Raw genomic sequence first — 21,920 nt, 5'->3', positions numbered from 1 at the left:
GAGCACTCTCGACACGGACCTTAAGTGGACATCAAGTGCTGCACTTACGGGCAAACTGCACTCCACTTAGCCTCCACCATTTGGCTCCACTTGGCTCCATTTTGGTACAATTTGCGGGCAAGTGTAGGAGCTGGTGCTCGAAGAAGAAAATGAGAGTACAAGTCGTTTTGTCGACTCCAATCAAACCATTCAGCAGGTCTTAAAGATCTCAGGGAACAATTTTCGGCATATTTTACAAATAAAATTTACAACAAATCCACTAATATTAAATCTACCGGTACTGATGCCAATATCGGCACTAAAAAACAAGGTTTGTCCGACTTCTGAAGATCTCAGAGATCTCCCAACATATTTTCACTTGTTTTTAACAGTCTTTAAGCCTACTTTAAAGCTTAAACATTACCAATCATATGGGATTATTATTTCGAATTATTTTCTATCACTTTAAGCCAGAAATTGCCACCACTTTCCGCTTGGCTGGCCGCAATTTGGGGCTAATTTGATAAGCAAATCTGTGACAAGAGCCAGAGAGCTTCAAGTTGAAGTTGAAGCCTCTCTTAGCTTTCCTCTCATGTCTGCCCAATTATTTGTATTTTCATTTCTTTCAATTGCATTTTAACCTTCAGCATTTCTCAATGAAATCGGGCATTGTGCAAAAAGAAATACCCGTACGAGTAGACCTGTCTGTCTGTCTGTGGATGTGGATGGCATTTCTGATTGACATCGGGTACGTCTATCTGGAATGGATGGCTGGCTGGCTGGCTGGCTGGCTCTGTCGTTGGGGTCTCGAATGGTGAAAGTTGCCTGCCTGAAAGAAACATTTGAATGTTTAATTGTTAATTGTATTTCAAACTTGAGCTTCACTGACCTTTTGGGCAAACGTCCTTCAGATCTGTGCCACCAACAGATCTGTGCAGGTGATGCTTTGAGACTCGCACGGGCTGGTGGCTCCTCAGCTCCTCCTCAGCTCTTGAGGCCTTCAATGTTAAGAGTCTGCCTTTGCCTTTGCCTGTGTGCCTTTCTCCTTTTCGGCTGGCTTTTTGTGTCGTTGTGTTTTGCCACTTTTTCATTGGTCTTTTGTTGCCGTTTTTGGCATGATTATGCGAACATGCGAGCATCGACTCCCTCTGCACTTTGGCTGTGACTTTCATTGATTCCCCCATTCCCCATTCCCCACTCCCCACCTCCAAATACATAACGAAATATCTATCGAGACAATTTCACTTTTCATTGTCTTGTCAGCGGCGGAGGAGGTTGAAAGGTGCATTGTTGTTCCTTTTTTTGCTTGTATCCTGGAAGCCTTTGGAACATTTTTTGGCCATAAACTTTCCCAATTGGATCTATACCGGGGTGAATGTACTTTAATTGGGGTTTTCTTTCAAATAGAATAGAAACACGTACCACTTTTCCATGCCAATGTGCAGAATATTTCCCATGTTTCCACAGTTTTGGGAGTTGTTCGAGTCGTCGTGACGTGACCGTTGGTTGGGCGTTTGGGGCTTATGCTAATTTTGTGTAAACTGATTGATTGGAAAGGTGTGCGCATGCTCACAGACAGCCGTCCATCCAACCATCTACTCATCCACTATTAACCTTGATTTGTGTGCGGGTAAGCCAATAAGCAAACGCGGCTAAAAGGGACACACACAAACACAAGCAGAAAGGTAAAAAGTAACAAACAACAAGAGTCGAGTCGAGTCGAGACGAGACGAGTCGTGTCGTGCAAATGAAGTCATTTCGTGGTGGTACTCGTACTCGCCTTTCAATTGAGGGCAAATGAGGGCTTACAGAAAATAGGCACAAGAGCGGCTCTACCCCAGAGCCAAGCATGACTGCGGCTGCCTGCCTCTTGGCCTCCTCCATTGGCCATTCTTTAAGCAGGTGCCTGGGTTAAAGTTCTCTTTCGTTCTTTCGTTTTCTTAAGCGGAAATGGAAAAGACTTTTATTGCAGCAGGAAGCCCCTATACACAGAGAAACCTATCCCATACCATTTAACAAGTACCCGTGTATCTGTATAATGTGGCTAAATATCAATACATACAACGAAATGTTCTTTGTTCTTGTGGGTTCTTTCAAAACTTTCCATATTAAAGGCGAAATTTCGAATCGGGGGTTTATTTATAGCACTCTGACCTCAATTCAAAGCTTTTTTTGGTTGGGGTATTAAATATTAATTACCCCTCAAGAAGCCAAACGAAACGCCAAACCGGCTTCGGATCCTGACATGACATCAGCTGATCACCATCCGATGTCTAACCATCATCATCTTCAATCGATTTCCATCCAAGCAAAGCAACTAAAAGAACACACAATCCTAAAAGTGTCTAAGAATTCTAATTAAATACGTTTCTGGCAGCCGCAGGCAGTGGTTTTTTTTTCTAGATTCCTCTGCCGGACGCTAAGATTCAGTAAGTCTGAGACGCACAAAAGCCAGCACGAAGAGTGCGAGGGTTATTTGAATTATTACTAGCATTTCTAGTAGTATTATTACTGGTATTACCATCTACTACCGCATTGATTCGGAGGCAACATGTCTCTACTTTCTGTCTATAAAATATGTACTTACCAAGTCGGGAAGCTCTATATTACCACCTCCTTAGTTCTCCGCTTTGTCTTCCTTCCTTCCTGCCTTGGCAAGATGTCTACTTGCGGGGTTCCATGGGTACAGTTCATTGATTCATTGATTGCCCTGTTGCTTCGCTTTCCATTAGAGTCCCACGTCATCTAGCCGAACGTTGAATACAGCAGATCCTCTGGCTGCTTGCTGATCCGAAGCAGAGGGCAATGTAACGAAGACCATGAAATGGATGTCATTACAGATCTATAGAGTCTTGGTCTTGGTCTTGTAGATCCAGAGGTCAATCCTTTCGTGCCCACACTGTTCCTATAATAGAAAAATATACAGAATCAAAGTTGGGGAGAAATGTTCAAGAGATATATGTGCCTAGGATAGAGCTGCAGTGAAGAGAGAGGGAGTTACAGATTTCTTTATGGACTGTTCATCGATCGACCCTCGTTGGCATTTCTTTTGGCACTCTCCTGAAGTGTTCTGGTGTTCGCATGTGTGTAATGTACTTATGTCTGGCATTTTGTGTGGTATCATCTCCATTGTTGAGGCCCCACTGTCTTCTTCCCAGTGTCTCTTCCTCGCTGAAGCTCTTTTCAACCGCTATCTGGGGGCTGTGGCTGGTGCTGGCTCCAGGCTTTTGTCAATTCATTGTCAACAAGTCAGTGAACTTGTGTATGCCCCAGCACACAGCACACGGCAAACGGAGAAGATCCAGCAACCTAAAACCCAGAGAAGAGGCGGAGCTCGGACAGCGGAGAGCGGAGAGCGTGGAGCGGTGGCTTGCATGTGGCTCTTTCTTTTTTTCAAAATAATTAACATAAATTAATAGGAAATGAGTAGAAGCAACGCATGGTGCACCGAAAACAACAGTTAGAGGCAGAAACCCAGAAAGAAAGGGTGGCATTGCGATACCCTTTGCACATGCCACATGCTGCACATCCTGCATAGGATACCAAAACCCAAAACCATCAACACGAAATCAGAAAAAGAAACCAGGAAAGCTAGTGTTTTTTGTACTATTTTGTTGTTTGTTGTTTGTTTTTGTTTCGATCAGCAAAACCTTACATAAGCTGCAGAGAGTAGACAGAGACAGAGGTTGGAGTCTGGAGACTGGGAGCCAAGCCCCAAAGTTATTTATGGCACACACGCACCCAGAGAGAATGACAAAAAAAAAAACGCAAGCAAACTTTTGGCATTTAAATTGCGGCAAATGCAACTGCAACTGAGCATCGCAGCCGCCACAAAGTTGTTGAGTTAATCAGCACCTGTCATGGGCTGGAAAGCAATCAGGAAGCAAAGCCACAGCCCCAGCCACAGCCCCAGCCAGAGCCACAGCCAGAGCCAGAGCCAGAGCCAGACCTAAGGACTGGAGCTGTGGCCCTCCTCTGGGGCTGCCAATGCTCATATGTTGATTAGGTTTCGTTTCTTTCGCCATCGTCTTGCGCATAATATATTATGATGTAATATATGTTTTTTATAGGGGTACTGCCCTGCCGCTCACACTCCCTCTCTCTCTCTCTCTCTCTCTGTAGAAGGAGGCAATCGATGGGGGAATCGATTAATTGTTGGAGTTTAAACAGTTTGGAAATGGTTTTTTGAATTTTGAATTAAAATAGCTACGACTAAAGATAGTTATTGAGGCCTACACAGGCTGATGGTGGGGTTCGAAAATCAGGCTAAAATATTAGTTCAAAAACATTACAGCTCAGACCCTAATCTTTTCTTTTAAATGATGTGGGAAAAAAAGAAAAGAAATAAAAAATAAACGATAATAACACCCTACTCAACGAATGATTGAGACCCAAAAGCTCCCTCAATTAAAGTTCTATAAATTCGGAATTTTTCCATCATTAAGAGACAGAATTTTCTAGAAAGCATCATCCGTATTTCCCCCTAAAATCAAATATTATCTGAATGGAATATTTTGGTAGATATCTGGAGATATTATTCGAGTTCTTGAGGAGCTTTCTATGGGGAGTTCTCGCTTTGAAAGCGAAGATTTGTATATTTTCTGTTCAGCTTATAATTTTGATTATGATTTGTTTCACAGTACAACGAATACAATGCAAATGAATGAATCAATAAATACGGAGATGCGGAGGAGAAATAATAAACAAATAAATGTGAACACATTTACTTATCGCGTAAATAATTGATTTGCGTTTGCGTTTCGATCGAGTGAGTGACCGACCGACTGCACTTTCACTTTATCATTTTTTAAGCAAATAGAAATCTTTACCCACAGATCTCTCTCCCTCTCACTCTTTCTCCTAGATGAGTCATGTATGCCCCGCAAAAATCGAACAAATTGTTGGCAGAAAGTTACCAAAAACTACTACATTTAATGGAAAGATGTATTCATTAGCCAGCATTCGTTACAGGGGGGCCACGCCCAGGTCCTAGGGCCGGGCCGGGCAGATACTGGTTAAATAAATCAATTTAGGCCCAAAGAAATAAACATCAATCAAGAGCATCGTTTAGCCATTAACCCAGAGTCGTAGCCAGAGTCTGAAAATGGTTCCCAGCTCTGAACCTATCCGATCCAATCCACAATCAAATTTGGACAATCTTTACGCGGTGTTAACGCTTCGTAACTTTGCAATTATATGCCCAGAGTTTTGGGGGCCTCAAGCCGAGTCTTCGCGTAACCGAAATTAAATGATATAATTACACCGTACTGTTCCATCACTCCATCAGCGACGGACGGACAGACAGACGGACGGACGGACGGACCGCTAGCTCCAAATGTTTTTTGTCTTGCTTCAAGAACTTTTTCGGGCGCGTGTCGGCTGTGGGTTTTTCTGGGTTGTTCTTTCTCTTTTTAGAGACAGCCATTACTTTTGGCTTGGCTGAACTCTGGGCTTTCCAGGAAAAGCCAAGACCCACCAAAAGGCACACTTTGGGCACATAATTTATAGCAGGAGAAATAGAACTAGAAGTACCATCATAGGTATGTGAAAAGCCACAAGAATGGCTGAATCAATAATCGAAAGCCAAAGTAATGGAAAAACATTTCAAAGACGGCACTTTGTAGAAATCGTCATCTTTGTTTTCACATGCAAATCATTCAAAATGATGAATCCCCCCGAACACACGGAACTCGTTTCAGTGTCTAGCAAGGAGCTGCTTGGGGCACGCCTTCGAATGTGGCATGTGGCCGTGATCGGCTCGTTTCGATGATGCTCCTATGACACACCTAAAAGAGCTACTCGTACGTTTTCACCCAATCTCCAATCTCCAGTGTTCAATCTTCAATCAATGAATGCCGACAGACAGTCATCTCCTCGCCTTCTCCTCGCTCCAGCCTCGAAAGCAATTTATATTGCCGCTAATCACGTGAAATAGATCAAATTTCTTTTGTCGGGGCTCTCTGGGGCTCTGGGTTGATCGGGGAGTGGCCAAAGCCAGCCACTGATGGGATGAGATGACAGTAGGAGGCAGAGGTGCCCCAAGTTAAGCAGGAGAGGGAGGACTCCCCGTTGCATAGAACTAAGTCAACAGAATCAATCGAAAGTGCGACTTCCAAGTGCCTCTCGGGAGAAATTCACTTTCTGTTTGGCAAATTGAAAGTTTTTGTTGGTTTTTGGGCGACATATTCGTGGGAGCCTCCGCCTCGGTCTCGGCCTCGGCCTGGGGGCTTAGAAGTGAATTTCACTTTAATTTCACAAATCCCCCACGCGTGTGCTGGCATTGGAAATGTTTTAATTTGTATCTTTTCCATTTTCATTGACTTTGTATCGCACTCTCACCAGAGGCGAGCCGAGGCGAGGCCTCCTAATCAGACACAGATCGCGGCAGACAGTGAGTGCCACAGGTGGCTGGGGTACGGGGTACGGGGTACGGGACCGTGTGGCACAGTGATTGGTTTTGCCTCTGCTAATGATGATTACCCACTTTTACCCCAAGCACCACATATACTATATAAAAATCAAAAGCGGTTTAACGCGTTTCACGACAACTTGACTTCTCTTCTTGTGGCATCGCACACCACATCGCACCATTGCTCGATTCAATTAAAAACGCTTAGCTCTAGAGGTACGGAGAGGAGGCCACAACTTGTTGTCGCACCCAAAAGAAAGCCAGGCACTTGTTCACTTCCATCCACAGATCAGTTACTGGAGCTTTCTGGGAGATGGCCTCCGGCCCGAGGCGTCGTCTTCTTCCTTTTGGCCTTGGCCATATTTATCTTTTCGGATTTCACCAAAAAACATCAACGATAAACAACAACAACAACAAAAGTCCATGATATATGTGTAGACCTACTATAAATATTTAAGCAACCAGTTTTTCCCAGAGACGTTGAAATTTAATTGCAAAAATCGTACGAATCATCCGTACGATGCTGGCTGCATCTCCATCTTTTAGTTTTTCCATCGACGAATGAAAAGTGAAATTCCATTTGGCAATTGTTTTGGCATTGGATCTCTCCCCCTCCCCCCTCCACCGCTGCCCCTGCCCCTGCCCCGGCCTCTCCTTTCTGCGCCTTTCTTTGCCTTTCTTCTCCTTTCCATGTCATCGGGTTAGCAGGGATTTTTGGCCAACAACCTGTACAACAGTGCGGCTGGTGAAATCTTTGGCAGCCAAAAAACGTGCCGAAATTGCATTTACAGCAAGGGCTGGGGGCTTGGGGCTGGGTCTGGCACAAGGTCATTAAATCGGTATTTCTTAAAGGTATTTACAGTATTTTTCAACCAGTATTTTTCGACGTTTGTCACGCTCTTCGGTGGGGGAGGGTCGGGGGGGAATTGCTCTTTAATCTTTACAAATATGATTGTTACTAAAGAGCCAACAATGACCCCACCATAAATAGTGCCCCATCATGCCATACATTCTGTCGAAAATGAGTTCCAACAAAATGCATTACAAACATTTCTTATAGAGCAGCTTTTCTGTAATGTAATTGAGGAAATGTTTGGTGGTTGGAAAGGGCTGTTTAGGGGGAAATATAATGATAATGAACGAGCCTCTGATGAAGATACAAAGATACTAAAACAGGAAATTCGGTTACAACAAAAGGAAATATTGGGAAAAATCCAATCTAAAAACATACAAATGCCACCTTTTTGTTTGTGTTTCCATGGCGGGTCTTTAGGTGTTCAATAAGCCCCATCTAGATATCAATTGAGGCCCACAAGTAGTACGGATATCCGCTAAGACAGCTTTCTATACGCGTTTTTGGTGCCAAAAATTAGAACACTTTATCTGGAAAATTTTGAGTGCTTTTCACGTTTGCAGAGGCGTCAGGCAGGGGCCAAGGCGAACATTTTATGAGAAGAACCAGTTCCGATTGGGGGGGGGAGTCCCAGTCCCAGTGCCAGCCATCAATCAATCTGTAAATATCCCAAAAAAAATATGGGACTCTTGACTCTGGAAAACTGTGCCAAAAAGTCTAAAGAATTGTGCAAATACACCGACACCTTGACTAAATCATGAGCATTTCCGTTGTGGCCGGCCACAAGGAGAGGAGAATTACCTGTAGATTTCACTCGATGGCCAAAACGAAAACCAAAACAAGTTAAATGCCAAGTTTTTCAATCGGTTCGGTGTGTGTGTGTGTGCACAGGTCTTCGGTAGATGGATGGAAAACTTGTAGAATGCACGGACGGCTTTTCAAAAAACAGTGCTCAATGCTATGCTCGTATCAATAGCACCACCAACGACCAACTGGCGGCACGGCACCCAACAACAATAGCGTCTGCGTACACCTGTCTAAGCCGAAAAAAAAAAAAAAATACAAAATAAAAACCAACACATTGGCCTGTGCTGCGCCAGGGCCGCGACTGCGCCCAAAAACCCAACAACTTTTAATTTCAACACATTCCAGCACAAGACACTCCACACTCCCCCGAGCCCCCCCAATCCCCCAAGCCCCCCGCACACCATACAGTCCACAAAGACAGCAGCAGCACAGTGGTACAGAAGAGTGCCTGCTGGAATTGGTTTTGGATTTGAAAGGCTCTTAAAGGCTCTCTCGAAAGCCAGTCTCAGTTTTGCTTGGGTTTATTACGAGCTCTGTGGAAAACAATCATAGTATAGCTTAAAAACTCTTAGAGTAGATCCCTTTCAGATCTTCCCGAAACCTACTAAAAATTTGATGCATTCTTGGGGCACTTTTTCGACACTGTATGCAATATCGCGACTTGACTTTCTTTGCGGCAACAGCAAAACAAGTTCGGGCTCGGCTCGGCGCACAAACCGGGTCTGCGGGGCAGAGACCACACCACACCAGACCAGACCAGACCAGACCGAGACCGTCGACCAGGCCAAGAGCTGGGCTGGGAGTTCGTTCGTTCGTTCGAGCCAGCCAGCCAGCCAGCCAGCCAGCCACCACAATGTTCGCTGGCAGGCAGTGAGCCAAGTCAGTCGATGGCAGGCGGTCAAAGCGTTGGGACGTTGTCTTTCACATAAAACCGCGCGTTGGAGCTCTCTCACGGAATACTAGTTACAAGTAGAACCGCTGCGCTTTTTGTTAACGCTATTTGTTGTTTTGTTTTTTGTTGCTCTCTCTCCACACGATATATATACGATATACGATATATATAAATATATCTGTTGCTGCGGCTCTGCTAAGGTGTGTGTGTGTGTGTGTGTGTGTGTGTTGATGGTAGAAGAAAAGATAAAGCTAGAGAGAGAGAGAGAGGAAGAGAGTGAGAGACTTTGAGTCTCTTTGGCGGAGAGCCATTACCGTTAATCAAATAAGTTTTTTAGAAATTTAAACGCTCCACTTCTGTGCGAGTGTGGTGTGTATCTTGTGCATCTGTGTTGGTGTCTAAAACGGTTCATTGATCGAGAGCTCTGACTCTCTGAACAAATTGGAGCAGAAACCCAATGAAACAACAACAAAATAGTAGTGCAAGTGCCAGTGCCAGTGCCAGTGCCAGTGCCAGTTCCGATACGATTCTTAAAGCCATGCCCCCAAACAGCGCCCCAACAATCATCATCATCATCATGTGGCAGTGTGGCAGAAAAGGCGCTTAGCCCATTTTTTAGGGGCAAACAAATCCAATAAATGCCTGAAACGAGAACAGAACAGAACATACCATTAATTGGTGGCAAGAGTTACATGTATCTTTCAGATACCACTCTTTCGATCTGGTTTGTACTTAAAACATTGGCCAATACAACTTCTTCTTCTTCTCCTTCACTCGCGTGGAATTATGGACAGATGATTCTACAGATAAACAGAGGGGGAACAAAAAAAAACAAAAACTCATCGCATAACAAAAGATCTGTTTTGCAAATTGTTTATTTGCTGCTTGGCTGATCAGCAAACGGATTGTTTTATGCAAATATCATCTTCAAAACGGCAAACGGCAAACGGCCAACACGAGTCTTTCATCACACGGTGGGGGCCGGGCATCCAATGATTACCATATGTATCTATGGCTCTTCCTCTGTTTCGGACTTCTTTTGGGCTCCACACCTGTTCGGGAGCACAAATTGAATGAACTGTTCTTAAAACAATTAAAATCAAAAATAATAACCAACTAACCGGGATTTATGGGTGTACAGATTTCCTTTAAGAACGCCCAAGAAAATTCCAGTATTGGCAGCGGGTTTCTACAAAATCAATAAAAGAATAGGAAATATAAATAATTACTATTAATTGGCTATTGTTTACGTTATTCCATCAATCACAAACATAGGACAAACAAATAAGACAAACACAGAAAAAACCCCCAAGAGGAAATCCATCCATCTACTTCCTCAAAATATTGAGGTACCACTTTGTGGTAGTTCCTTTGTTGGCAAGATTCTGATTGTGATCTCTTCAATGGGGAATATCTGTCTACATTTTGATCTAATACTTTAGAGAGTATTGCACTCATTGCATGCCCCTATCCCACTCTTAAGTCAATTTGCTGATTGATACAACAATTAGTATTCCATGATATGCCCAGAGTCACGTATTCTTAGATATTTATAGAGTTCTGTCATCGTAGTACCCACTCGTTGGGTTGTTTTCTTCGTGTTTTTTGATCGTTTTGTGATTATGCATTCCTCGTTTCTCGTTTTTTAAATTTAAGTCCGTTTTGAGGTTAATAATATCGTTTGTGTACGTCTGTGTGTGTGTGTGTGTGTCATATGTAAATTTTTTAAGCATACCTATATATTGATAAATATCTGACTGGCGCGTCTTCTCTCTCCTCATCGTCTCTCGCGTTGCGGTTTTTGTTGGCCTTTGTGTTGAATGCATAACTGAAAAAACAAGATTCTTTTGGCCTACACGACGGCGAGGCCCCGAACGAACGAGCGAACAACAAGTCATACAAGATCATCGATTATAAAAGTTATTAGAGGAGAGAATCGGATACACATTCACACACAGAAAACGACAGACAACGACACCTGTATGACGGGTTAATACCGTTTGTCTCTGGTTTCTCTGCTTCGATTTTGGTGGGATTTTGGCACCAGTTTCTGATATTTCTGCTCCTCCTCTGTTCGGTGCTGTGCAGTGCCGTGCTTCACACAAATTATGACACATGACGAGATGGTGGTCCGCTGGTCTGCCCGTTATATGGCACTCGAAACAGTTGCTCGAAACATTCCAGTTTTATCGTTGAAATCCTCCATTTGGTAACGTTTCCTCTTTGACATTCAAGAGCTTGGCTTGGCAAGGCTTGAAGCCGATTTTGTGGTGTGATTTCCCATTTCTGTTGAGGCCATCTTCCATTCTCACTCGATTCTTGGCTCTGCACCTGCTGTTGAACGAATCAGATCATTACTCAGACGAATCTTATCATAATTAAACTCTGCGTTGAGAGCATGCGGTTTGCAGGGTATTCTCTAATTCTTACTTCCTTTTGCACGTTTTCTTGCAGATGTTTTTAACGATATAGTCCGCATTTAAGCTCGAATTCATAGAGGATAAACCGTTCCACAAGATACTGCTCCTTTGAGACGCACACGCACAAGTTTCGCAGACACAGAGAAGATGGCGCTGCGCTTGCGTCGAGACGTGCAGAAGGCCTCGTACTATGTGTGGTTCTTGGGCGCCGAGGAGGCCAAGGGATTGCGCGGCCCACGCGTAATCAATTCGGTGCTGCCGTATCTGGTGGACAGATCGCGCGGCCAGGAGCCGCTGAAGGTGACGCTTCAGGTCTCCCACAAGGGCATCAAAATCGTGCAGGTAAGCGCAGCGTCCCACGCATATAGATTCATCTGGTGCTTAGCCCCACGTCTGCTGGTTTGTTTGCAGGGGGCATCGAAGCATCTGATACCCCACAGTGCCATAACCAGCTCCGTGCAGACCGACGACATCGTGGCCTGTGTCCTTCTGCTGTACAATCCGGCCACCAAGTGCCCCCTCCATGTCCACGCCTACCGTTGCGACTCGGAGACAACGGCGGAGGCGTTGCACCTACAGCTGCAGGTCCTCATCAATCGTCCCGACAATCAGAAACGATTCGAGGAGCTGGAAACAAGGTATGTGTATGTTTTTATTACACAATTAATGTCGATGTGTGTGTGAGTGCCTGCGAGTAAAATGCTTGGGCCACAGTCCCAGTCCCCACCAAAGAAGTGGTTCTGTATGTGCGCCCACACCGCTGCCAAATGTCAGCGCACCCATATCCATAACGAGATAGCCCGCACACTTCTCTTTTGCCGGGTAAACTATTTTTTGTATGCACATTTTACAGCTTGCTTCTGGCACGTAGCTTTGCCATTTACCGTTTGCCCCCAGAGTTGTCTTGGCTGTCGCCATCTTGGAATGCTGGCACGCTGATATTTGGCAAAAAATACATTTACATATAGTGGAAAATTGAAATGGGGATAAGACTAACCCAGAAGCATTACAACTATTCGCTGTTGTTGATTAACAAGCACTAAAAAGCTGCCATTCTTTGGACTTCCATTTTGAAGCGGCAATCACCTTACGCGAAGCAAACACTTCACGCACTTAAAAAAATAAAAATAAATCACATGCCACACTTTGTGGCCAGATAATACACCAATTTCCATATCAATAACATACAATGGCGCATAGGAATCCGTTTTTAAACGCGGGCGTAAATCGCGCACTTTGTTTACTACAGCGCAGTGTGACCGCGGATTTATCGTTAAAATATACCGTCTGACCCTCAGAAATATACCGTCTCATTTTAAAAATATACCGTATATATACTGACGAATTCAAGTTCTGTCATACATAATCCTCGATTTTGATATTCCAAGGCATATTGATAGATCTCTCAGCCCTGCCCACATAATTTTATCCAATAAATGAATCTGTTTTCTACTTGACTGGCTTATTTTGAACACTTGACTTTGATTGTTTTTGCCAAAATTTTGGTTCGTCAACAACAATATATGTTGCGTCTCGTATGATGAAAAACCGAACTTAGCCCACTTAAGCCCCCTCTATTTAAACAGTTCAACTACTTGAGGCAAATGGCGGAAAATATTATGGATTTTAAATTCTTCTTGTAGATTCATGACATCTTCAGGTGATGCGTTAAAATTATTAAATTTGTATTATTTGAAATTCCCCCTTGGCTGATAATAGCTTAATCGTTCTCCGTCCAGGATTGATAACCATATTGCTCAATTTTGATGTTCCGTCTATTATTACTAGCTAGATAGAACATTTAGCCATGCCCACACAGTTTAAAACTATTGATGAATCAATTTTCCACTTAACTGACTATTCTTAATACTGGCTTTTATTGGATTTTAACCCTTTTGTTATTTGCAGATTGGGAATCCTGCCGCCTCTACCAATCAGCAATAGCAACAACAACAACCATCACATTGGCAGCAACGACAAGCGACATGAGTCGTCGAACACAAAGTCATCCCAGCATCACCATCATCAGTCACAACAATCGGCGTCCTCCGCTGGATATGCGGCCCACCAGAGCCGCCGCCACGAGACATCGTCGCCGAAGCGCTTCAGCAGCTCCCTGGGCAGCGACACCGGCAACAGTACGCGCGAGTCCGAGTGCAGCGAGGAGCACGGCGTGGCAGGTTCCCCTGTTTCCCGGTCGCCGCCCCACGGAAAGCACCATCCGCCACAGCCACACCCACATCCGCTGCACCATCCGCCACTTACGCCGCAGCAGAACAGCGAGCTGTTCGACTCCCTGGCCGCCGAACTGCGGGCCAAGCTGAACGGCAATGGACCGCCACTGCTGCTGCCGCCCCGCGACTACGACACCGTGCACCGCTCCAAGGGCAACCTGACGGCCATCGAGCTACGTCGCTGTCGCAATGCATTGATTGTGGGTGGCTCGCCCAAGGGTCCAGCGGCAGGCGCCACGCCCCAGCCACTGGCCACGGCCACGGCCAATGCCAATGGCAAGCAGGTGTCCTCGAGGGGATCCTCGGGCATTGGCTCCGATCTGGCGCCCAGCCCGGAGAGACAAGAGCTCAATAGCTCCAGCGGTAGGTGGACTGACATTACATTATTAATTGATTCTATTTTGCTTATTCCGATCGATGCTTATCTCCCGCAGATGACGAGCACTGGTCGAATGAGGCGGACAACTCGGTGATAGCGCTCAAACCGTCACAAATTGCTATTCCGCATCATGTGCAGCTGAAGCGGAAGAGTGCCGTGCAGCCGCCCGAGGATAGTTATCTAAGGGATCTGCCGGCCAAGCCGTATCAGCCCAGGCCGAGCGATCGAGAATTGGAAAGGGAGCGGGAGCGGGAAAGGGAACGCGAACGCGAGAAGGAGAGGGAGCGAGAACGGACCAAGACTCCAGCCTCAGTCTCAGTCGCGAGCAAGCCCTGGAACCGTGAGGACGACATCAAGCCGATCATTATGCGACCAGCCGACTACGATGCAAAGTTCAATCGCGTCATGCAGCAGGAGCAGCCACCCCAGACGGGGCCGCAGCAGCCGGCCAAGCTGCGGGACACGGACAAGTACAATGAGATCAATCGATTGCTCAACAAGAAGCTATCCAGCCATGACAGAGAACGCGAGCGAAAGGGACGCTCGTCCCGACTCGATGAGAATCTCGATGACTTTGACGATTCGGATCAGGGCAGCGGGCACGAGAAGGTGCCGCAGCAGCAGCACCATCACCGCAAGGAGAACCTCACGGACAAGCAGAAGTTCATGGAGTACACATCAAAGAAGCAGCAGCTGCAGATGCAGCAGCAGCAGCAGCACAGCCACCATCAGATGCACAAGTCCTATGCGGCTGAGGAGTCGCAGCGGTATGGCGGCAGCCGTCATCGCTATGTAGAGCCATCGGAGCTGCCGTTCGAGCAGTCGCAGGGAGGTGGTCCACCAGGGGTTGGCCACAACAAATATGCTGCAGTGCATCGGGGCTCGGATCTGGGCCAGCGAACAACCGAGAGAAGGCATGATCGAGAGCGCGACAGGGACAGGGAGAGGGAAAGGGAGCGCGAGCGGGAACGTGAGCGTGAGCATTCCCGGGATCGGAATCCATATCGCGAGGCGGAGAGCCTGCCCTATATCCAGAGCATGGAGAAGATGATGAAGTCGACGGGCATGCGATACGGCGAGCCACCAAATCCCGATCCACGCAAGCCCCGCTCCGAGCGGGAACGAGAACGGGATAGGGATAGGGGAGACTTTGTGGCGCCACCTCCCAGCCAGGCATCGCAGCGGGACCGCTTCCACGATGCCAAGGACAAGTTTCGGGCCATGGAGCAGCGCTCGGGCAGTCGCTATGACCTGGATGAACGCGACATGACCGCGCCCGTCTCCCCCTCCGTTCCCGATCCCTACAGATCCTCATCTCGTCGCAGACGCGGCTCTGTGGAGCCACCAGCCACGTATGAGCAGTGGAGCGAAGAGGATGAAGTGGTCCCCAATACGCATCTAGAGCGCAATCAATTGAGCCGATCCCGGGCCCGTTCCCGCAGCGACTGGGAACCGGAGCCACAGCCACAGCCACGACACGTACCCGAGCGACGCGACAGAGAGAGGGAGAGGGATCGAGATCGTGACTACAATCGCCGTGGTGAGGAGATTCCTCTGCCCCGAGAACAGTCCCGGGACCCCTATCGCCATGACAGAGACCGTGACCGTGAGCGGGAGCGGGAGCAGGAAAGGGCGAGGGCGAGGGATCCGCACCAGGGTCGCCATCAGGTGCGGGCCCATTCCCGCGAATACTTGCAGTCGTCGGAGACCAAATCGAGCTCGGGCTCGGCCCGGGGCCACCACATCGAGCGCTATCCCTCGCCCGCACCGACGCCAAGCAGCAGCAACGGCAGATCCGTTGAGGGAGGCGGAGCAGGAGTAGGAGGCGGAGTAGGAGGCTCATCGTCCGCTTCCGGTAAGCCCTTGGCCAGCATGCCCAAGGGCTATCGTCACAGCTATGCGGAGCCGGTGTTCGCCCGATCCGGTGGACGCGTTGGCCTGGCTGCCGTCAATCCCTACTAGCAGATTCGCGTAGGAGCAATAACCGTGCAACGAAATCCATACTAATCGAATTGGAATCAGATCACATCACATAAATATATATATTCTATATTCTAAGAGACGAATCGAATCCATTAGGGGATCCCCGAAAACCAAACCCACACCAAACTCCTTCCCTCAAACTTTTCGCCGATCCCAAGTCAGACACAGACACCGACATACATATATATACTTACTATATATACTATATATACATATATATATAAATATAAATTGTAACTAATATACTCAATTCCTGGTCCCCAGAAACCCCTTCTTGGAGTTCGGCGATAGACCACGAACGGAGTGCGCCTTAGATGGGCCGCCGCCCAGCCCCTGTAATTATGTGCCTTCAGAGAGAGAGAGAGATATCGTGTTTTTATTATTATTATTATTATATGCATAATACTGAATTAGCCTACGATTGTCGTATTGTATATGTGTGTGTTATCTAATAGGCGAACAAAAAAAAGAATAGCAAATCAATCGGATCGGATCGGATCCATCTCGTTTCTTGATATTTGATATTTAATTTTTTTTGTTTTTCTTTTTTTTTTGTTTTTTTTTTTGCTACCTTAAGTTGCGCGGTTGGTTGGTACTTCCATTTCATTTTTTTTTTTTGCTATACAGCTCACATATGAATGACATCTGATATCTGATACCTGTGTGCATATAATATAGATAAATACATATATATACATTTATACATACATAGCTGATGTATCTATTGTTATCAACTTCTGATATTTGCATTAATAAAGCGCTAGAACAAAAATTAGACGATGATATTGGATTTTCGATCGATTTGGGACGAGGTTGATTTTCTGAGATGAGAGTCTTCTATTGACTGGCAGAGCTGGGAGTCTTCTTCCAAAAACACTTGTCGTTCAAAGTATATCTGAGACTCGTTTGGGAAGGGGCACGGCACAATGAACAGTCCTTTAAGTTTCGGAATCATCATTCGTAGACTCCAAATGTTTTTTCTGTGTAAGAAGCGAGGGAGTTCTATGGAGGGTCTAAGGGTGGAGACAGAGGTATTCGCTTCACGGCTGTGGAACTCTGGTGATATTCCGAAGCTTAAGCCGGGTCATGGTCGTGCTCATGGTATAAGGGGACCTTTGGACCTTCTACTCTTTTTGAACACGATCATTTATTTTTGCTAAATGTTTCTGCTTCTTGACTTCTGACAACAAAAAAGCTCCTTTTCTAATGAACCTGGGAATTCTTGAAATTGTATGTAAGAAGAGAAATCGTATAAAAAGATCCATACAATTTCTGCTCAAATCTATACTTGACAGAAGCGAGGGCCATCCAGGACACATGGCGCCTTCTACCGAACCAAAATGAACGGGCAAGGAGAGGGCAGGGAAGACAAAGAAGGAGTTTGGCTCGAGAAATAGGAGACCTCTGTCGGGAATTTGACGCTTTCTAAACACGGTCCCGTCTGAAGATTGAACATTTCCGTACTTTTGCGATGAGATGGGCCATCTTTATGATGGATCGATCGTCTTAACGTGTACAAAGATCGGACTATTTTTCGGTAAGAACTTCTTCTAAGCACCAAAGAAGACATGATAAAAGAATTACAGTTATTCGTTGCGAGGGTCGCGCGAATAGTAATGTGCGGGTGCTTTTCCCTTTAGCGGGATAGCTCTGCTCAGGGATTGGTTGTGTTGTTGCAAGAAATCGAAGCTTGAAAAGGGCTCTGGGCAGAGAAATATAAGCGGCCGACCGACCTCCATTTTATTTTCCCGTTGCGATGCACCGCTAACATAAATTTGCACTTGACTCTCTGCCGACGTCAGCAGAGCTTGTAAAACTGTGCTGCCCTGAAGCGAACGCGCATGTGTAACGCACACTTGCACACATACGTACGGACTCGCTCTCCCACATGGCTTGGCTCTCTCGAAACGGAAGAGTAGTCGAGCCCGCTCTCCCGCTAGGGATGGCACTTACAATATCGGCAAAATATCGTATCCGTATGTTAGCTGTCTTTTCATATACCAAATAAATCATTTTGATAGAGCGATTTGTATCGCCTTCATGAGGAAATTGAATTTTGAGCAAAAAAAAAAACAAATTAGTGGACCTTCCGGCGTATACCATATGTTAAAAATACTATCGTATGTTGTGGAAGAAGAAAATCTAATATGCTCGATATATGTACTGAAAGCTCCAACGCCAAACTCCAAACCGCCACAAAGTGCCTTGCCTTCCCTACGATTTCGGATTATTTCATCCCCAATCACACTAATGAAAAAATAATTATATTTCTATCGATCTGCCATACAGTTCCCAGAAGGCTTTCCAAAGCAACAACAGAAATTCGTGGCGGATGGACAATTTTGAGAAGTGCCAGGGGCTTTCCATTCCGATTTCAATCGAAATTTTTGTTTGTTGTTTTTACATTTTTATTGTATAATTTAAAAACTTTTTGTTTGGTTTTTTTCACAATAGTTTTTGATAGTTTTTCTTGTGTTTCGTTTGTTTGTTTGTTGTTGTTTTTATTTTTTATTTTTTGAAGAATCTTTTTTCTTTCAAAACAAAAATATGATTAAAGAAGAAAAAATATTTTATATAATATATTTTTTGTTTCTCTGTTGTTTTTTGTTTGTTTTTGTTTTGTTTGCTCTCTTCATAAGTTATTTTTAAGAAACAATAAATCAAGTTCTTATTTAATTATACAAATTTAAAAAAAAATAGTAATTATATAATAATAAAAATAATAATTATAACGGGGGAAAAAATGCAAATAGTTGTTTTTGTTGTAGTTGTATTTGTATATGTGGTTTAATTTCTGTTGTCTGTCGCGTTTCAAAATTGAAAATATTCTTCATTGATTCTAGCGATTGTTGTGTTTCGACTGTGATCTATTGATTGATTGTCCCTTCTCAGAATTGTGTCATCGTCCAGGGCGTGTTTTTTGCCTGTCTCTAGGGTATCTCTATCTGTATCTGTATCTGTATCTGTAACTATATCTGTGTGCTGTGTTCTATCGTTCGTTTTATGCTGTGATTTCTTTTCTATACAAGCTTCTCAGAAAACAAAGAATATCTGAGGTTTTTTTTTATGGATTTTCAGGATAGGAGACTTCTGCGGATATCTCTTGTAGTTTTTTAGGGGGTCATCGTCGCAACGACCGGAATTATATTTGTTGTTTCTTTCTCTTCTTTCTGTACTTCTGTTCTTCTGTTCTGCTTTCTATATCTTTCTCTTTCTTTTTGGAGACTCCTCTTCGCTGTCCATCTTTTTCTTTTCTGAGAGTCCGACAGTCCGGGGCATGCGGTGCGTGCGTGCGTGTTCTTTACATGTTCTCGAATTGATCAACACGACGCTTTGTGTTGCCCTTACGGATCTCACGGAGCGTCTTGTACTTGTCGCGTCCCTGACGCACATTCTCCCGATGAATCTTATCGTTTGCCGTCTCTTTCGTCTCATCCCGCGACTGCGCCAGATCTTGTTTCAGGGCCTATCAAAGAGAATAACATTTTGAATAAAACGAGCTTGGAGATTTTTGCTGCTTTTTCAGACCTTAAGCTGATCGTGCAGGCGCTCATTGCGCTCGGCCAGCGTGCGTCTATCCTCGATGGGATCCTTTATATGCTCGTCAGTGTCCAGGTCGCGTGATACATCGCCACCGGCATCGCCGTTCGTCAGCTCTTCCTCATTCTCGTTCTCATCCTCGGCCACATGATGATGCTGCGGCGTTGTCGATGCAGCCAACAATGCGGCAGCCGCTTCAGCCTAAAACAAATGCAATGCATAAGCATATGAGTATTTCGATAGATAGACTCCAGAGATGGAATGAAACAGTTCCTTTCGCTTATGGGACATTTTTACAGGTTGCCCTGTACGGAAAACATGCAGGGAAAGGTAAAATTTTCAATTTTTCAGGGAATGAAATATGCCTGAACACCAATCAATCAATGATCGTGCCAATGTATAACAAAATCAGTCGGATATTTGTGCTGCTTCGCAATAAAACCAAAGATAAGCGATTCTTTATGGGGAATACGTATAGTATTTTGGGTAGAAGCTTCTTGAATCTGCCCTCTTTTATCGCTTATCGTTCGCCTACACAGGGAGTGACTGTATAATGATCTAACAATCGAATTACCGCAATGATTTTCTTATCAAATATGGCCCGATTGCCTTTTTGAACCTTTGATTACAGGGCTTATCAAATTGGGTCAGACATTGGATACTAAAGTAGAGGAGAACCATGGCTATTGCCCGCTGACTGACTGACCTGCTTGCGTCGTGCCTCTTCGACTTCGTCTTGCAGACGCTTGGTCTCCTCGTCCTTGGCATTGACCTCGTCCTGGATGCGCTGCACCTCCATTTGCTTGGCCATGATCTCCTCCTCGAGCTTGATCTTCTCGACGGCCTCCATGTTCTTGGCCTCCTCGAGGCGCTGCAGCATCGACTGCAGCTCCTTTTGGCGCAGCTCGAGCTCATCCTTGGCGGCCTGCAGCTGCTTCAGCTGCTCCTCCAGCCGACGGATCATCTCCTGGGCCTCGAGCAGATCGCGCTGCGAGCGCTCCATCTCCTCCTGCATTTGCTTCAGGCGATCCTCATACTCCTGCTGCTTCTTTTCGGCACGTTCGCGAGCGGCCAGCGCCAGTTGAAGCTTTTCGCTAGTGAAGGTTAACAGGGAAGACCGGAATCAATTAGGAATCGAGTTTAATTCGATTTGAGGCAATCGCTTACCGCTCCTGCTGTTTGGCATTTTTCTCTTCGCGCGCCTGCGCCTTCATTTGCTGCACGTCGATCGTGTCGGGCTTGCGACGACGCATGTACAGCTCATGGTTGCCCATGCAGAGGGCCAGGATCCGCTTGTTGATGCGAACACGTGGGGCAAAGAACATAAAGTCAGGGGCCTTCTTGTCGATCGGCTTGATGATGAACTTCTTTTCGGAGAAGGAGATGTTCCGTATCTCGGACCAGGGGAAGCCAATCTTCGGCGTCAGTCGATCGTCCTGTTCGTAGATGTTCAGGCCGAGGGCATCGACGCCCAGCCAGAGATCGGTGCCCTTCTTGTTCCTGATCTCAAAGTAGTTGACGCCGTACATCTCCAGATCCTGGGCGATCTTCAAATACTCCATCATGGCATCCTCGCGCAGCATGCTGCGATGCTCCTGCCACCAGGTCATTATCGATTGCTCCCACTCGTCCTTGGACATCTTGTGCTGATCGATCACCCGCTGCGGCAGCAAGCGATCGTTCGCCAAGAAGCCGGCTGTGTGGGTGGTCTTGTTGTGATCCCCGTGACGTGCCTGCACCGCGTACGACGCCAGCAGCACGGACGTCTCGGGCGGACAATAGATCTCGTCGGTCAATATGGCATTCTTCACCTGCAGATAGAACAGGCGCAATGTGATGTCCTGTATGAGCTCCTCGGCCACATCTTCCGGATAGAATTTGGCACGGAATCTGAACTGCAATGGATTCTCCTTCTTGACATCCTGATTCATGACCTACAACAAACCAAAACGAAGCATATCATTATCACTGGGGGAATCTGTAGGATGGATAGATTGACTCTCTCGTTACCCATGTGGAAAACGGCATTGATCCAGTCTTTTTTTTTAAAGCAGCATGAATAATTAAATAAGCATGAATAAGCAATTATACACAGACAGAAGAGGTTATTAGTAAACATTAAAGTAGTGGCCTCAGTTCTGTATTTCACAAGCAATACTCTACATAAATCTACAGAAATCTATTCTATTCTATTCTAGCAATATTCTAGGGGATTCTCGCTTGGAGGTTCAATAGATTCGATCTCTCTTCTGCCCACCATATCGTCTTCTTCTTCGCTTGTCTCCGAATGATGGACTCCATTTCTGTCGCTTGTTGTCCGCTTGTCCACATATTTCTTTACGCGTTTCAAGTACTTTATGGTCTTTTTGGCCGGCGATTCGTTCTATTATTATATACATTTATATTTACATTATTATAAATAAT

At 45.5% G+C, this 21,920-nt stretch overlaps 2 protein-coding genes and 2 long non-coding RNA genes across 13 annotated transcripts in view; 1 reads left to right on the top strand and 3 right to left on the bottom strand.

The window, feature by feature from the left end:
- Positions 1 to 213: 213 nt before the first annotated feature.
- Positions 214 to 8,348, bottom strand: LOC108165193. Its single transcript, XR_001775956.2, has 5 exons — positions 8,043 to 8,348; positions 2,567 to 2,884; positions 1,402 to 1,631; positions 869 to 1,340; positions 214 to 808 (listed from the first exon to the last, which is right to left on the bottom strand). It is a non-coding gene; the product is annotated as an uncharacterized LOC108165193 (long non-coding RNA).
- Positions 8,349 to 8,908: 560 nt separating this feature from the next.
- On the top strand, positions 8,909 to 16,033 carry LOC108164838 (fl(2)d-associated complex component). 3 transcript variants are annotated; one of them, XM_017300764.2, is made up of 5 exons: positions 8,909 to 9,017; positions 11,395 to 11,702; positions 11,772 to 11,998; positions 13,269 to 13,957; positions 14,029 to 16,033. In XM_017300764.2, exons 2-5 carry the CDS (start codon positions 11,508 to 11,510, stop codon positions 15,933 to 15,935), a joined length of 3,018 nt encoding a protein of 1,005 aa, XP_017156253.1. In that variant the 5' UTR covers positions 8,909 to 9,017; positions 11,395 to 11,507; the 3' UTR covers positions 15,936 to 16,033. The 3 variants fall into 3 exon arrangements, with proteins under 3 accessions (XP_017156253.1, XP_017156254.1, XP_033247355.1); XM_017300765.2 differs by having other exon boundaries at positions 8,910 to 9,140; XM_033391464.1 differs by lacking the exon at positions 8,909 to 9,017 and adding an exon at positions 9,212 to 9,664.
- Positions 9,689 to 11,458, bottom strand: LOC117188121. Its single transcript, XR_004472475.1, has 4 exons — positions 11,371 to 11,458; positions 10,676 to 11,274; positions 10,062 to 10,129; positions 9,689 to 9,992 (listed from the first exon to the last, which is right to left on the bottom strand). It is a non-coding gene; the product is annotated as an uncharacterized LOC117188121 (long non-coding RNA).
- Positions 16,034 to 18,737: 2,704 nt separating the features above from the next.
- LOC108160219 (moesin/ezrin/radixin homolog 1) overlaps positions 18,738 to 21,920 on the bottom strand; it is a 28,145-nt gene continuing 24,962 nt past the window's right edge. For 4 of the 8 annotated variants that reach the window (XM_033386679.1, XM_033386683.1, XM_033386673.1 and 1 more), the window contains 6 exons: positions 21,754 to 21,879; positions 21,507 to 21,533; positions 20,664 to 21,430; positions 20,203 to 20,590; positions 19,485 to 19,697; positions 18,738 to 19,422 (listed from right to left, as the gene is read on the bottom strand). In XM_033386679.1, the coding sequence (XP_033242570.1) occupies positions 19,258 to 19,422; positions 19,485 to 19,697; positions 20,203 to 20,590; positions 20,664 to 21,430; positions 21,507 to 21,533; positions 21,754 to 21,879 (1,686 nt within the window). In that variant the 3' untranslated portion in view covers positions 18,738 to 19,257. The remainder of the gene's footprint in view (positions 19,423 to 19,484; positions 19,698 to 20,202; positions 20,591 to 20,663; positions 21,431 to 21,506; positions 21,534 to 21,753; positions 21,880 to 21,920) is intronic. The other 4 variants (XM_033386686.1, XM_033386662.1, XM_017294072.2 and 1 more) reach the window with 2 other exon arrangements.

The sequence above is a fragment of the Drosophila miranda genome, chromosome XL, assembly GCF_003369915.1.
Source record: "Drosophila miranda strain MSH22 chromosome XL, D.miranda_PacBio2.1, whole genome shotgun sequence".
NCBI classification, from domain to species: domain Eukaryota; kingdom Metazoa; phylum Arthropoda; class Insecta; order Diptera; family Drosophilidae; genus Drosophila; species Drosophila miranda.
Note: the sequence above shows the minus strand (reverse complement) of the source record. Positions and strands in the feature narration are given on the sequence as shown.

Coding starts and splice junctions, on each gene's coding strand:
- LOC108164838 (XM_017300764.2), top strand. CDS start 11,508: ATGGCGCTGCGCTTGCGTCGAGACGTGCAGAAGGCCTCGTACTATGTG. Junction 11,703..11,771: donor AGGGCATCAAAATCGTGCAG/GTAAGCGCAGCG, acceptor GTTTGTTTGCAG/GGGGCATCGAAGCATCTGAT. Junction 13,958..14,028: donor AGAGCTCAATAGCTCCAGCG/GTAGGTGGACTG, acceptor TATCTCCCGCAG/ATGACGAGCACTGGTCGAAT.